General features: G+C 33.8%; 2 protein-coding genes across 51 annotated transcripts in view; one reads left to right on the top strand and one right to left on the bottom strand.

The window, feature by feature from the left end:
* The first annotated feature begins 493 nt into the window (after positions 1 to 493).
* lrrc40 (leucine rich repeat containing 40) lies at positions 494 to 9,213 on the top strand. Its single transcript, NM_199862.2, is given in 15 exon segments — positions 494 to 668; positions 937 to 1,118; positions 1,847 to 1,920; positions 2,000 to 2,129; positions 3,784 to 3,907; positions 4,027 to 4,169; positions 4,245 to 4,417; positions 5,950 to 6,040; positions 6,142 to 6,187; positions 7,042 to 7,150; positions 7,235 to 7,342; positions 7,423 to 7,533; positions 7,887 to 7,964; positions 8,380 to 8,565; positions 8,763 to 9,213. Coding segments are annotated over 15 exon segments (1,806 nt in total). The 5' UTR covers positions 494 to 523; the 3' UTR covers positions 8,869 to 9,213.
* Positions 9,214 to 9,259: 46 nt separating this feature from the next.
* lrrc7 (leucine rich repeat containing 7) overlaps positions 9,260 to 16,235 on the bottom strand; it is a 231,768-nt gene continuing 224,792 nt past the window's right edge. For 36 of the 50 annotated variants that reach the window (XM_087257400.1, XM_087257442.1, XM_087257428.1 and 33 more), the window contains one exon: positions 9,260 to 11,496. In XM_087257400.1, the coding sequence (XP_087113526.1) occupies positions 11,389 to 11,496 (108 nt within the window). In that variant the 3' untranslated portion in view covers positions 9,260 to 11,388. Of the gene's footprint in view, positions 11,658 to 16,235 lie in introns of all 50 variants that reach the window. The other 14 variants (XM_087257413.1, XM_087257437.1, XM_087257425.1 and 11 more) reach the window with 1 other exon arrangement.

Here is a 16,235-nt window from a genome sequence, read left to right on the forward strand (position 1 = left end):
CAGGACAGAACTGTCTGGCTTAGTGAATGGGGTTTTTATTTGTAAAGCTTAGTGGTGAGGTACACATACTAGTACAGGTGGTGATGGCCATCCATTTTTTGCCCATATTTCCTCTTCACATGACAATGAAGTTTTGAGCTTTAAATCATCTTTTGTGTTCTGTTAGCTTATTATTATTATTATTATTATTATTATTATTAAATAAAATTGTGAATACATTTATATTTTCTAAAACATTCTGTAAGAAATCTTTAAAAATATCGATTAAAATGTAAAATACATGTACAACAAAACATTCTGTTATAGCGTGAAGGTGTACCTATCATTTTATATAAGATATTTTTCAAAAACCAAATATAACGTTACTATTTTATTAGAATATTTTACGTCAAACGGTGAATTTCTTTCCTAGCGACTTTTATTTTAAAAGTTGGGGGTCTTTTATTATAGCTGCAGTTTACAATTTTTTACTTCACAACACTACAACCACATTCAAGTATACAGGTGTTTTAACATCGCATTGATGTCTCGTTTTAAAAGAGGAGCACACGTGGACTCAGGAGCAGGATTCAGACAAGAGAAGGAAGACTGTCCTGTTCCGTATGGCTTACTGAAAGCTGCTAGAAAGAGCGGGCAGCTCAATCTGTCCGGGCGCGGTCTAACCGAAGGTACTGTAACGGTAACAGTCCTGGAGCAACACTTCAAACACACTTTAGTGACAAAATGTTAAACTTTATGCAGTAACTATCATTTGAGGCCTCGGAATAGCACACAACAGATATAAACGTTGACTTCGACGTGATTTAAATTCCAAAGATGTTTCTGAAAGACATCTGTCTCCTAAACTTTGAAATGTCGTGGCTTACCGTAATAACAATAAATGCTGTAGGGGTAATCATGATATTTTGGTGATTGTTATTAATGGTATTTGTTCAGTTCCTGCTAGTGTATGGAGGTTGAACTTAGACACACCTCAGGAAGCCAAGCAAAATGTTTCTTTTGGAGCTGAAGATCGGTGGTGGGAACAGACTGATCTGACCAAACTGCTTCTGTCCTCCAACAAACTCCAGAGCATCCCTGATGATGTTAAACTTCTACCTGCCCTGGTGGTCCTTGATGTAGGTTTCTCTATTCTATTCTATTCTATTCTATTCTATTCTATTCTATTCTATTCTATTCATTAAAATGAAATAAAAGTAAACAACTAAATATTAAATGAAATTACAATAGTAATTAACAATTTTGACTCCCCAATATGTAGATATGAATTGTGGTGCATTTCATTGTTTTTTATTTATTTATTTATTTATTTATATGACTCTTTTCTTTTTTAGCCTTTAATTAAAAAAAAAAGAAAAAATATATATGTATAGTGTGTGTGTGTGTGTATCCATGTTTAATGTCAAACACATTAGAATATAAAATATATTTTGTATATGTTCTGTTAACATAATACAAATCACTGTATAATTAGTAATGTCTATTTTAGTTAATTTGGACAACTTTAAAGGCAAATTTCTTTGTATTTAGATATTTTAGATTCCAGGTTTTCAAGTATTGTATTTCATCCAAATATTGTCATGATCTAATATAACATAATTGAAAAGCTTATTTATATACAGTCAACTTTTTTTTGTATAAATGTATAAATCTCAGATAAATGTAAAAATTGACACTTATGACTGGTTTAATGTTTTAGATCTCAGTTGCACAGGAATACGCAGGATAAAATTTGAAAACATTTCATGATGTCTAGTAGAATTTGTATAGTAAATTACTAGTAAACATTTTCAGGGTTTTATGGTCTAAATGTATTTTCTTTCTATGTCTGTCTGCCTTTTCCCAGATCCATGACAATCAGCTTAGCTCGCTGCCAGATTCTATTGGAGATCTAGAGCAGCTACAGAAGCTGATATTGAGGTACTGATGGAGATAATAAAATGTACAAAGCGATATGTTAATGTTTATAGTGTGTCGTAATACTCAATGTTTTCTGCAGTCACAATAAACTGACAGAATTGCCTTCGGGTGTCTGGAGACTCACAAACCTGCGATGTCTCCATCTGCAACAGAATCTCATTGAACAGATTCCTCGAGATCTGGGGCAGCTGGTTAACTTGGATGAACTTGTAAGTGATTTATTAAATATTTCTATCTGACCAATAGCAAACTCCAAATATTTTTACTTTTTTTTTTTTTGCTTTTATATATTTTTGAAGGTTTTTGTACACTCACCAGAAATACAGTATGAATACAGTATGATTGTTTTGATATATTACGTAATGACTAATCTTAATTTTTAGCAAAGATTAGTTCAGTTTTTACTGTCAGATGATACTTCAGAAGTCATTCATAGTTAGATGGTTTAGTTTTAATGAAGTCTTGCAGTGTATAACAGGGCTTTAGACTAACTGTTTGCATTAGTTGCACTTGTGCACCCAAAACTTCGAACCCTGTGCATTTAACACCGCAGTTAAATAAATGCTACCCATATAGGCCTGTGGTTCTCAAACTATTTTCACCAAGTACCACCTCAGAAAAAATTTGTCTCCAAGTACCACCATAATGACCAGTATTAAAATACAGTAGCGTAGCAGGCCTAATTAAGCAGCTTTAACACTGTACACTTGAAAAACGAGGCAGATAAATTTCTATTATTATGAATATTTATTGGTTTCAGCCACCTTAAACATTATAAATAGTTTGAACATGGAAACTACACAAATTAAGATGTGCTTCTAAAAGTGAATTAAAAATGGCACTGTTCTTAAAGTAACAATCAAAAGTAGAAATGTTCCTCGGACATCATTATATAAGCTGTATGTCATCAAATTGATATGTAAACTCTTTTTGATAAATTTTGAAATAGATGTTGCATGTATATATGACTTAGTCGTATATCTTTGAAATTATATCAGCTTACTGCGCATTAGAGCAGGCTTTGTGTGTCAGAAAAGCAAGTTGTTAAGCCATACATGTCAACAATGAGATATAAAAATACGGGATATGCCCCCAATTACCGTTAAAAATATGGGGAGGAAATTAGCTTCAAATGGTAGAATCCATAACAATCATTAAAAAATAAAAGGTTTAGCCTACTAAAATCAATTTACTGATCACATCGGTGTTATCATACGCGTCAAAGGCTTAAAAGTGTGCTATTTTTTTAAAAATCTTTGATTATTCAGCGATTCCTCCGTGTACCACTAGAAGGAAGTCTGTGTACCGCTAGTGGTACGTGTACCACAGTTTGAGAGCCACTGATATAGGCAGTATTTAATTGTAAATGATTAACCAACATTCTACCCATTTTTTTTTAAATGACAGAAAAATAAAGCTACATTTTTTATTTGCATTTTCAGTTGGCATTTTATGTAAAAAGCACTAGTTTAACCTACATTTTTTAAGTTGATGCAACCCAAAATATCTGACAAAGTTTGGTAAAATGAATCGATATGAGCATTCCTTGTTTGTGTCTACTGAACCACAGTCTGAGACTTTTTAAAAATGTATTTATTTTTGCCCTCAATAATTATTATAATAATTATCGATTTTAGTCGCACCCTTGAGAAATTAGGTCGCACATGTGACAATTGGTCACACTCTACAGTCCTGTATAACATTAAACATGTATTTACTGTCTTTTTCAGTTTAATGCATTTTCCTGCTTTCAAAAAACTGACCCAAACAATGGAAGTGTTTTAAATAATTTTAATGTTAAATTTAAAGGAATCATAAAGGATGCTGTGAATGACGTTACATGAAATATCTTCTCTCTCAAAGGATCTTTCCAACAATCATCTAATAGATATTCCAGAAAGCCTTGCAAACCTCCAAAATCTTGTGAAGTTGGATTTGTCCTGCAACAAGCTCAAGAGTCTTCCTCCTGCCATCAGTCAAATGAAAAGTATGTTTTAACCATAAAAGGCTAGCTATGTAACTCGTAACTCATTTTTTTTGCCCAATAACCAACAAACTTAACCTAATTATGACTTAACCTTAACCTTATTTTTTTTTAAACCTCAGACCTGAGAATGCTGGACTGTTCCCGAAACCAGATGGAGAGCATTCCTCCTGTCCTGGCTCAGATGGAGTCCCTTGAACAGCTTTACTTGAGACACAACAAGCTACGCTATTTGCCTGAACTGCCCTGCTGTAAAACACTAAAGGTAAAATGCTGTAGAATTAGTTATGGTTGTCATGTATAGAAAAAGTCTAACACAAAGTTGTTGATGTATATGAAGGAACTTCATTGTGGAAATAACCAGATTGAGGTATTGGAGGCAGAGCATCTGAAGCACCTGAACGCTCTGAGTTTGCTGGAGCTCAGAGATAATAAGGTGAAGAGCCTTCCTGAGGAAATAACCCTACTGCAAGGCCTGGAGCGCCTGGATCTTACTAACAATGACATCAGCAGGTGCTAGACATATGCTTGTTGTATCCTGTACTGTAAAATACTAAGTGTGGAGCTGTTACGTTCTGTTTAAGATTCCACTGGAGAACTAAATCATCATCCAATACAGGAGAGCATTGCACTATGTTTTTGTAGGTCGCCACTGTAAAGTCTGAAGATAAAGCTAACCCAAAAGTAAAAATGTTCTCATTATGTACAGTATAACATAATAGTATAATAACCTTGGATAAAAATCTTACGGTTTAATGGTTTCAAATATCATGGCATTGTGATTACGGTCCAAAATAAGTTCTTTTCAATCTTCTTCAATCTTCCTCTGGGTTCTTTTCTGGGTAAAAAAAAAAACAACAACTTTTTCCCGCATTTAAAATATTTTTGACCAGTAGCTTTCAATGTAGAAGTTTTTTTTCTGCTGAAGACACTTGCCCTAAAAAAAACGAAATACATTAGTTGTTGAAAAACATGTAAAACAAACAAACCTTACATGTTTCTTAGGAACGATATAACAGAAAACTTTGGTGGTTTCAAATCCTTTGAATTTTCCAAACCGCGGTATACTTTGAAACTGTTTATTGACCCATGCCTACTGTCACATTGTTGTAAATGTAATGATAACAATAAGTCACATTGGGGCGTAAGTTAGATTTTATCATGTAATTTAGAAATAATTCAAAATATTATTGTGATAGCCCTAAATAAAAATGACATGTTTACTAACCGGGGGTGTCACGGTGGCGCAGTGGCGTAGCACGATCGTCTCACAGCAAGAAGGTCGCTGGTTTGAGCCTTTGCTGGGTCAGTTGGCATTTTTTGTGTGGAGTTTGCATGTTCTCCCCGTGTTCGCGTGAGTTTCATCCGGGTGCTCCAGTTTCCTCCTCAAGTCCAAAAACATGGTATAGGTAAATTGGGTAAGCTAAATTGTCCATAGTGTATGTGTGTGAATGAGTTTGTATGGATTTTTCTAGTGATGGGTTGCAGCTGGAAGGGCATCTGCTGCGTAAAAAATGTGCTGGATAAGTTGGCGGTTCATTCCGCTGTGGCGACCCTAGATTAATAAAGGGACTAAGCTAAAAAAGAAAATGAATGAAAGAATGTTTAAAAGCATAAAAAATTGTATTTTCATTCTCTCGTTCCGTAACGAATCACTATAAAAGCCTTAATTATAAAAACATCTAGCCCAAGAAAAATAATGTGTGTGTGTTTGAAATGTTATAAAAATACCATATTGAATTATATAATTAGTGCAATTATACAATTGACGTCAAGCAAACAAAAAAAAGTTGCAATACGTTATTTTTGAAAAGTATGTTTAAAATGCAGTATTGATTGTATGGATTGATAGGTAGGTAGGTGGATGGATGAATAAAACAGGTTAGTCAAAAAATGGAAAGTGAATATGATTATTCTGATAATATCCAAAAACAATGAAATTTCTGTTTGTTATTTATAATTTTGAATGTAATTATGACATTATTCAAATTGTATTCTGCAGAAGAAAGAATTTCATATAAAAATCTTTGTCTTTTGTGAAATAGTCTGCCGTGTGGACTTGGCACATTACCCAAACTGAAGTCTTTGTCCTTGGAAGGCAACCCACTGAGGGCAATCCGCAGAGATCTCCTGACTGTGAGTGTTCAACATATCACGGCTGTAACAATATTTTTTAGTCCATTTTTGTTCGTAATCTCAGGGGTGCAGCAGAAAGTTTTACACCATCTTCTTTGCAGAAAGGCACTGGTGAACTCCTAAAATATCTCAGAAGTCGTGTACAAGGTATGTCTATAACCAAGCCATGTTTGTAGAGTTCTTCAATATGATACAACCTAACCCCAATATGAAAATCGTGATTCCTTGTGATTCCTTAGTGCTTGGTGTGTGAGAACAAACCACATTGGTATTTGTGAAAGCTCAAATGTGCTTGTGCGAGAGGAATGAACTTCACTTACTTTCCCACATCACAATAAACAATTAGTCTTGAGCTTCCCTGACTAAATTTTCTGTAAAAATGGTTCACAATGTTTGTATGTGAATAAAATGGTATATTCAATCTGTCACAAAAAGTAGTCATGTCACTTCACAAGACTTGAATTCATGTGAATGACTGAAATGCTCTAAAGTCAACATGAAATCTCAATTTGCAATGTTTATTTTGCTAGCACATGTTGTTAATCTTACTCTAAATTAATGAACATAAAAACAGTTTGTTTTGGTAATTACTCATCAAAAGCTCACAATTTGCTTCTGCTCTGGAATGGCAGTCCTTTTCTGATGTCAGTTTGATCGCTTGGGTGAAATATGCTTAGCCACATGCCCCCAACTGTCAGTTTGCTGACAGTGCAAAACTAAAACTCAGCCCCCTATTCAATATTCTGATTTTAGTTGGAAATGTGTCATCACACTGAAATAAAACTCAGCCGCAACTTCTGGTTTACACAGACTTTAAAGCATCAGATTATTGGTTAATTAAAAAGATTTGATTTGAAATGTATTTGTGTGGGTGAATTAATGATAGAATTTTATATTGGAGGTGGTTATATTGGACCTGTTTTTATTTAAAAATAAAGTAATTAAATAAAATAACTACATTTTGTCACCATTGTGGAATTTTGCTATGTTTTAAATTGTAGAGCCACCTAATGGAGGCTTGAAAGAAGAGCCAAAAACAGCAATGACTTTCCCAAGTCAAGCTAAAATTAATGTACATGCCATTAAAACGCTGAAAACACTGGACTACAGGTAACCACAAACATTTTCATAAGTGACTTTTTAGTATAGAATTTTTCCATGTTTAATTAAAAAAATAAATCCTGTTTTCTTTAGTGAAAAACAAGACGCAACGATTCCGGATGATGTGTTTGACGCAGTTGATGGTAATCCTGTGGCGAATGTGAACTTCAGCAAAAATCAGCTGACGGCTGTTCCACACAGGTACGCCACATTAGAGGTGCTTTAGAGATTTACTGAACACTTATAATGCTCAGCATAAAACATTCTCCCATTTCCTGCAGAATTGTGGATTTAAAGGACTCTCTGGCAGACATTAATCTTGGGTTTAACAAGCTAACGACCATTCCGGCGGACTTTTGTCATTTGAAACAGCTGATGCATATAGATCTCAGGTAATTTTTACACTTGCTTCGTGCTTTTAAAGCTCAAATGTTCAACGTGCAATTTTACAAATTCAGTGGTTCTCAATTGTTTCTAAATGTCACACCAGTAACATTTCACAGCCTTTAATGTTCTATTTTTAAGATTGCACAAGAAAACTTATCTGGTGGCTGGTAGATCTTAGTTGTGCACAAGATGCAATAAATTAATGAAAAAAAGAAATCAGAATTTGGATGTTTAGAGTGAAATAATTTTAAGCAAATATATTTAAATGAGAATACACTTGACGGATATGACGTAAATGTGATGTTTTATCATAATTTACTAATTAACCATTTATACTGAACTAATGTTTTGTCTTTAGGAACAATCTACTGATCTCACTGCCAATGGAGCTGGAAGGCTTAATCAAACTGCGGAGTGTTATTTTGTCTTTTAATAGGCAAGTTTTATCAGTACCATCCTTCCCTTGTGCATAAAATGTCCAGATCTATTAAAATAGTTTGAGAGGGTGTCTTCACACTTGGCAGGCCGGTTAGATTAAAAGGATCTTTGGTGCAACTGCTCTCTTGGTACACTTCATTTAAGTAAATGTGAACGCTGCCATCTGAAACATGGTGTGCACCAAACAAATTTAAGAGACAGAAATATGAATGCAGCCCTGACCAAAGACAACTGAACAAACCAAAAGCTGGATGTGACATCACAACTGATATTTATCATTCATCTAGCAAGCAGTGCTTTTTTTTGTCAAACCAAAATAACTGAACTGCAAGTTTGAACACGCCCAAATTGTGTTTATTACTCCTATTTTGATGTTTTCTGTGATTTAAATGGTTATGTGTATGTATCTTTAGGTTTAAGTCATTCCCAGAAGTGCTGTACCGAATCCCATCCCTAGAAACCATTTTAATCAGCAGCAATCAAGTTGGAGGCATTGATGCTGTCCAAATGAAGACCTTAAGTAGGCTGTCAACCCTGGATCTGTCCAACAATGACATCATGCAAGTGCCACCAGAACTCGGCAACTGTACCAGTCTGAGGTGAGGGACATTTTTTTTCGTTGTGATTCTATCAAACACTGCAGTCAAAATGCAGTCAAATATTTTATCTGAACCTAAATGAGGAAAGTAATTGTATTTCCAAGTGGACAAAATCTCTGGAAACAGATTAATCTAAGCATGTCGAAGGTTTTGAGCGTTTTCGTTTAACTTGTGCGTGTGATTCATCTCGTCTTTAGGGCTCTAATGCTTGATGGGAATCCTTTCCGTAATCCAAGAGCTGCCATCCTTATTAAAGGCACAGATGCTGTCCTTGAGTATCTCCGAAGTCGTATTCCAACATGAAAATGAAAGACAATTCAGCCGTCTTTGAAAAAAAAAAAAACTATTAATTTGTGTGCCATAACACTTTATTTGCACTTCTTGACCGTACATACATATTAAAAAAAATGAAAAGACACGATTTATCTTCTTCCACTTGTTTTAATTAATGAGACCTGCCATTATACCCTTCAAATAAATAATTATGAATTTTGTAATGATTTCCTTTTGAAACCAAACGCATGCTTTGTAATAAAATTAAGAGAACAACTGAACAACAAAAACATGCTTGTTTTAAGTTTTGTAATTGGTTTTGAACGTTTCAATTTTTCATTACAAAAGCACCAAATAAATGATGACATGAAAGACTTTCTAGCGTTTAATGGTTTGTAAAGGACCACAGGATGACCAGTAGTAACAATAGTGACATTTTTATTATTTGTACAATAAAGATACATTATTCAAAACACCTCTTAGATACTGAAAAAATTCTGTACTCCAAAGCCGAAAATGGCTCCATTAACATCATTGGACGTTCTTCTCCTTTTTATACAGGTTTGTCATTTTAAATTTTTTAACTAAAATGTGTTTGTTAAATATGTACATATTTCATCTGCAAAATGCATTCTAGACACAGAATATATGTCGTCAATTACATATTTGCGGTAATACAGAAAAAAAAAAGTCGGAAGGAGTAAACTTGCATGTGCAAAGAAATGATATGATAAATCGTCACTAATTCTTTGAAACTAAATCGAATAATTCCTTCTAGATATAATAACTTTTTGCACAAAAAATGAAACGGCATTCAAGTTCAGTAAGTCTTAATACTGCAGAAAGCTTTAAGTACATTCACGATCTATCGTAATAAATTATTTAAATGTCTCCATTCATAATTATTTACATCAATACTGCAATTAGACTGAATAGTACCATATATTACCTTTTTATATTCAATAGGTCTTTAAACACATACAAAAATGACCATTTGTATATTCATATACATATATAGGTTTATGACACAAATTCACTATTACTTGAGAAAGAATTGTACATATTTGTTTCTAGTGTTTCCTTCCTTCACAGTCTTGCTCTCTGTCCATACATTGGTTTTGTGTTCTTTATAAAATTTAACAATTTGAGCATAGCTAATTATATATCAATATATTAGAAATCATCTGAAAACATTTAGTAAAAATAATCATTATTATTATCAAATGTTCTTTCACAATAGTATTTGAACAGTTAATTGCATCATCATCATCATCGTCCATCCGTAATAATCTTTCTCAAAAGCTAAATGCAGTGGCTGTTGTGTGTTGTGTCGGGCTCAGCTCTCGTCGAAATGCTACATTTTTAGCAACATTTTTGATACATGCCCAGGATTTTGGGAGGGATTTTATGGCACTGTTTTATCACAACGATGACTGGTTTAAAAAATAAATCAAATAAAAAAGCCAAAAGAAATTAAACGATTTTCATGTAAAAAAACAAAACAGTTTGTCCAAAACACAACGACCCCTATTAAGCATCCTAATAAAAAAAGTTTAAGAGTGAAAGCATGCTCTAATCAGTAAAGCCTTACATGTGTACACTGTATCTAGTCCGTTTTATTCATTATGAAAGGAATTCCCTTTGTTATTCTGTTTAAAAAAGGATTTAAAAAACCTTAAAGCAGCATACAACAACAATGCGACTGGAATTAAGCTAGTTTTCCCCCATTTAAACTGTAGAATGTGAAGTATGTTTTTATACATTAATTTGTGTGCATGAATTTTCCTGGCACCAAACAAAAGCTGTGCGAGAATTTGAAAAACGTGGAAACGTATACGTACTTTACCTAGCGAATGAATAAAAATAAAATAAAAAAATCCATCAATGCCAATAGAGGGTGCTGCAGGAAAACCCTAAAGACGGGATAAATATTGCTTGGGAAATATCTTCTGTCATCTGATTTGTGCAAATACAGAACGTTCATCAAGATTTAAAAGGGGACTTTTTTGTTGTTGTTGTCGTTTTCCCTAAATCGTAACCCTTGTTAAATTTGTTATAAAAACTGGTGGATGTGTTAGAAAAGTCATCAGTGTGTCTTTCATTCACATTCTATGCTCTAATCACATTTGAGTTGTAAATGTATATATTTACACAAGGCATTTACAAAGTTGAGGCAGTGTTATGGTGGGTAAATGTCCTTAAAAGCAGATGTGCTTTCATGCTCAAACCGAAAAGCTGCTAGGAAAAATAGGTACAAAATAATACGCCATATAAATAAGCAGGAAAAAGAAGAAAAAAAAATGCACCCACTCACAGCCACAGGCTGAGATAAAGAATATCAACAACATCAACCAAAGATTTCAACCAATGTATGTCGGTGCAGAATGTGTAAGCCGTATGTAACGTTATTAGATATGTCCTCTAGTGTACATTTGGCACTGGAATTTGCCATTGGTCCAGCAATTGGCAAAATTCTTCCTAGATAAAAAGATGATGTACAAGTTCCTGTGTTCCGTCGGGGTGAGAAGTCTTTATAAGCTATAAAAATATTTATATTGTGCTCTCCCTTAAGATTACCAAGTCCACAGTTTTCGGGAAATTCTTCAGAAGAGACACTGCGGTTTCATGCTCCATGTGTAAGAAACTATGTCCGTTGGCCTGCAATGCAAGAACGAAGCACATGGTAAACAAAAAAGAACCGGGACAGGCAGGAGAATGGTGGATAGAGGGAGGGAACAGGCACGGCAGCACAGGAGAACAGGCCTCGCTCAAAAAGGATCAAGGGGGAGAGAAAAGAGAGATGCACACGCCACATCATGCTGTAAAAGGAGAGAAGGTGGAAAGAAACTGGTCTTTAGACATTCTGGATCTGTAGAAGGAAAAGAGAAGGAGCTGCTTTCTTTAGACACTGACAGCAACACAAAACCAGACACAGCCCTTCAACAATCACAGTTTCTTTTCTTTCTTTTTTGCAAAATATGTAAAATAGCAATTTAGATTAGGATAATGCTGGCTGGGCTCTTCTATTTGTGCATTTAATTGGATATATACACAGTTTGCTGTTGTGGTTTATAAATATTTAGCGTTACTTAATACATTTACAGTGTATATAAATACTGCTCAAATTTGTCTATTCTGTAAGGCTGCATTTACACGGCAGATCTTGATGGTCAATTCTAATTTTGTGACTATGCGATTTTTATTTATATTTTTATTCCTGACCTGCTTACATCAGCTTTTTAAAAGTGACTCTTATCCGATTGTCTGTATTTACACAGCACATGGCAAAGGCACAATAACCAGGAAAAAAGAGCTGGCATTGACTGACAGCTGATAATAAAAGAGCCCTCTTTTTTTTTTCTCCATTCCTGTTTTTAATAAGCAGAGTTATTTTTTTAAATTCTTTTTGACAAGTTGTTTTACTATAATTTATGACAGAAAAGTTCTCATTTTGCCAACTTCTATTCTAGGCCTTTTTAAACCAATAGGCATCTTAATGTAATGTCCATGGTGTGATTTATGCACCTGATGTATGCAACAGTTTTATAATAGTTATGGTGGCTTGAGAAAGCCAACATACTGTTATAATACATAAACGTATTATTCTTCTTCTGAGACTAAATTCTCTATGCATCTGCTCCTAGACCATTTATACTACAACCACCAAACTTACTCCAGACTGGTCTGACTCGAGTTGCTATATCTTTTCTAACTGATCCAGTTTTCCGAAAACTGATCCGGAAAAATCGGAAAAGTCCAATTGACTTAAGTTTTTGACCTCATAACTTTCCACCAGACTGTCATACAGACTTGAGGTTGGGCTCATTTAACCCAGACTACCAATCTGCCAATCACTGATGACCTTTCAACTTTCTAGCCACACCCTAGCAACCACTTACGGCACCTTAGCAACTGTCCCATTGACTTCCATTGTAAAAACTGCCATTCACTTTACATTGGACAAAATAATAACATATCAATTCATGCTAACAATATGCTAATCCATACTAAAAACATACTAACATACTAATTGTTCTAGCAACACGCTTATTCATACCACAGTAAAATTATACTAGCAACAAGCTAATTCAGACTAAATTCATGCTAACAACATGTTAATTTAGGCTGGAAACTGCCTAGCAACCACTGAAACACCTTAGCATCTGTCTAGTTACACCTTAGCAATCAACAGTCTAGCAACTACTTCAAACTTTCAGACTAGGCTTTCTCAAGACACCATAAAGTTTGTAAGCAAAATTTTCTAGTTATATTGGTTACGTTGCGGATGTTGTTTTCTCTCTCTCTCTCTCTCTCTCTCTCTCTCTCTCTCTCTCTCTCTCTCTCTCTCTCTCTCTCTCTCTCTCTCTCTCTCTCTCTCTCTCTCTCTCTCTCAGTAACATGCTTAAATACTTTGCTTTTTTTGTCCTTGTGTATGAGATTTAAGGTTTGGTACTGAAGTCTGTTCCAAAATGAGTCATCATTCACTATGGTTTTTAATGATGCGTGACTCGAATTGACAGGTAAAAATCCGATCTACCTGCTTACACTAGACAAAAGGGCACAGATCCGATTCATACCGGATAGATTTCCGCATATGAACAATAAGGCCTCAATCTGATTTGAGTAAATCGGAATCCATGTGTTTTTTATTTTTTCTGCTTACACAGACATGGGCCATATCCGATCTGTGCCACATGCCAAACTGGAATTGAGTCACTTGAATCATGCAGTGTAAATGCAGCTTGATTATAACTTTTAAATAAACGAATACTTGGATATATTAAATTAATAAAATATGATAGGAAAGACTTTCACAATAGAGTTTTTTAAGGTTCATAGTGATGCTTTTATTGTAAATGATCATGTTTTTATATATTACATATTTTAATACATTATTATATATTTTTAAAAGGAAAGCACTTGTGCTGGTTTGTTTTGCTGAAAAGTCATGAATCAGAAAATGTGCTCAGAATTATTCTGTTTCATTTTAAGTAAAAATACATTTATGAAATGAATAATTGACGACAGACCATTCATTTATTAGAAAATAATGTACTTCTGAAGTAATGAGTCTGTCATGAAACCAAGTGACACTGAATTATTATTTTCTAATAATTCAACAGACAGGAGTCAATTGTTACGCTTATACTATGGTTATCAAACCTAACTGCCAAATATTAAAAATACACTTTTTATAAGATGGAGATGGCATTTCATCAGCTTCTTGAATCCTAAATTTATTTACTTGGCTTTTTTTTTAATTATAAATATGTACATTTGTAAAGCTATACTTTATATCTTTCCAACATATTACAAAAAAAAAAAAAAAAAGTTAACGCTTATGTGAGGTGTTTCTAAGTGTCTGTGAGCAGGACATTACTTTTTTCTATCTTCTGGCTGCAATTTATTTTTTTTTCCATTTTCTGAAAACACTATCGTGGAGTTTTTCTTTTGTTATTTAAGCAGATTGGAATGCAAGAAATCTATTTGTGGTTCCCTCCCATTCACTGCTTTTCAGGTTTTCTATAATGACTATCACTGCTGAGAAGCCTGGAAATGTGAAAAGGGTATATTTCAAGACTTTTGTCAGGTGTCTGTGCTCAATAGCACTGGTTTCTTGCACAACTTATTCAGATGCTTTTGTTTGGATTAGATTTTTGACAGAATATTTCACAAAAGGTTGTGAAAATAACTCCAATCATTCAGCATAGTGATATGAAACTGTGCAGTAGTCAATGCTTGTCTGGTTGCCTGAAAATAATTTTACATCCTAAAATGGTAACCAGCCAATTAGATACAAGCAACAGCTTCAGCTTCAAATGGTTCAACAGCCCTGCAATATAATTCTAACTAATATACTAAAGACACTTGGCTATGCTTGTATGGATACTTTTGGTTTAAACTGGAATGAAACCATTCCGATTAATGTGTCGGAAAAAAATAAAATAACATTTTCAAAAATAGCAAAAAACAAAAAATAAATACAATTCTGTTAAAATGTTGTAGTTTGTAATTTTTTGCAATATTTTGCATGAATTGAAATGTATTATCTTTCCATTTCTGTAGATGTTCTGTGACTTAAAATATAATTTTATTAAATATATTCGTTTAATAAACTTCTTCTGTTCAAATGCACCAATATATTCCCGTATTCACTGAGAAATGGATATAAATATTACTTTTATACGCTGAGCACTGTATCTGTTGACACAGATTATATTTATCAAGCAGTAAAATAGCCCACAACCATATCCAAAATAAGCTGCGTCCTGATGAGAGCATGAATTGAGGACTGATGGGACATTGTTGAATTCCACTTCACAGATGATGAGTGGAAGAGGAATTTTAGAGTAGTCATTTATGACACTTCATTCTACAAAAACAACAGCTCATTCGTCGTGCCAAATGTCATTTCTACGTCACTACACTTTCTGTTTTTATTTTCAGTGCTTTTGTTGGTTTTACAGAAAGTCTAAAACAGCCAGTCCAACCCAAACCAAGATGTCAGTCACATATTAAGCTGTTCACATTAAGTTTTTTGAGCAATCAATGAGATAATTAATTGATTATTTGGTTGCATGTAAAGCAAAACATAGCCAGTGTAATAGTAATTGTATTGTTTTAATTTTTAAATTATTTGAATAATTGTACATTTCATTACATATCTGTTTTATTTCATTCTTGTTTGTGTTGTTTTTCATATTCTAAGATTGTGTTTGTTCTACTGGTTATGAAAACTTTGTTATTTTCTTCGTTTTCATAATTAAAAAAAAATGAGAACATTGTGGTGGTTGGTAATGTAGTAGTTATGATTAAAAGAATTGGAGGGAAAAAATTTGAAGGTTCATGTGACGAGCCTGGATTAACAGCTGCTAAAAATATAGTTTTCACCACAGAAATAAAATAAGAAAATAATAAAAACAGAAGAAATGGTATTTTGAGCAAATGACACTGAAGCAAAACAGTATTACTTATATAAATTAGTTGTTTTTCGGGGGTAGATAAGTTAGATATTTCACTAGGGATGTCCAGATCCAATCATGTGATTGGGAATCAGGCCCGATCATGCGATTTCAGACTCGATCGGAATCGGATGTTACCTCACGTTCAGGACTCAAATATGTATGGATAAGTGTATATATATTTATTCTCATTATTTTTTCAACACATCTATAGTTATGTGGTGGCACAGTTTATTATAAAGTTGACAACGACAACACTGCCATAGCAAACTGTGAGATATGTAAACTTGGGATAGCCTGCTAGGTATTTTTAGTTGAGGTGCTGTTTGTTTTAAGAGATTTTTTATTATTTACTGTTGCACTAAAGTCCAAAAGTGAAGAATTGATATTATTTATTACATGATTGTTCAAGCTACCTCACAGAATTGCTGTTTG

The sequence above is a fragment of the Danio rerio genome, chromosome 6 (genome assembly GCF_052040795.2).
Source record: "Danio rerio strain M-AB ecotype USA chromosome 6, GRCz13ab, whole genome shotgun sequence".
Taxonomy (NCBI): Eukaryota; Metazoa; Chordata; class Actinopteri; order Cypriniformes; family Danionidae; genus Danio; species Danio rerio.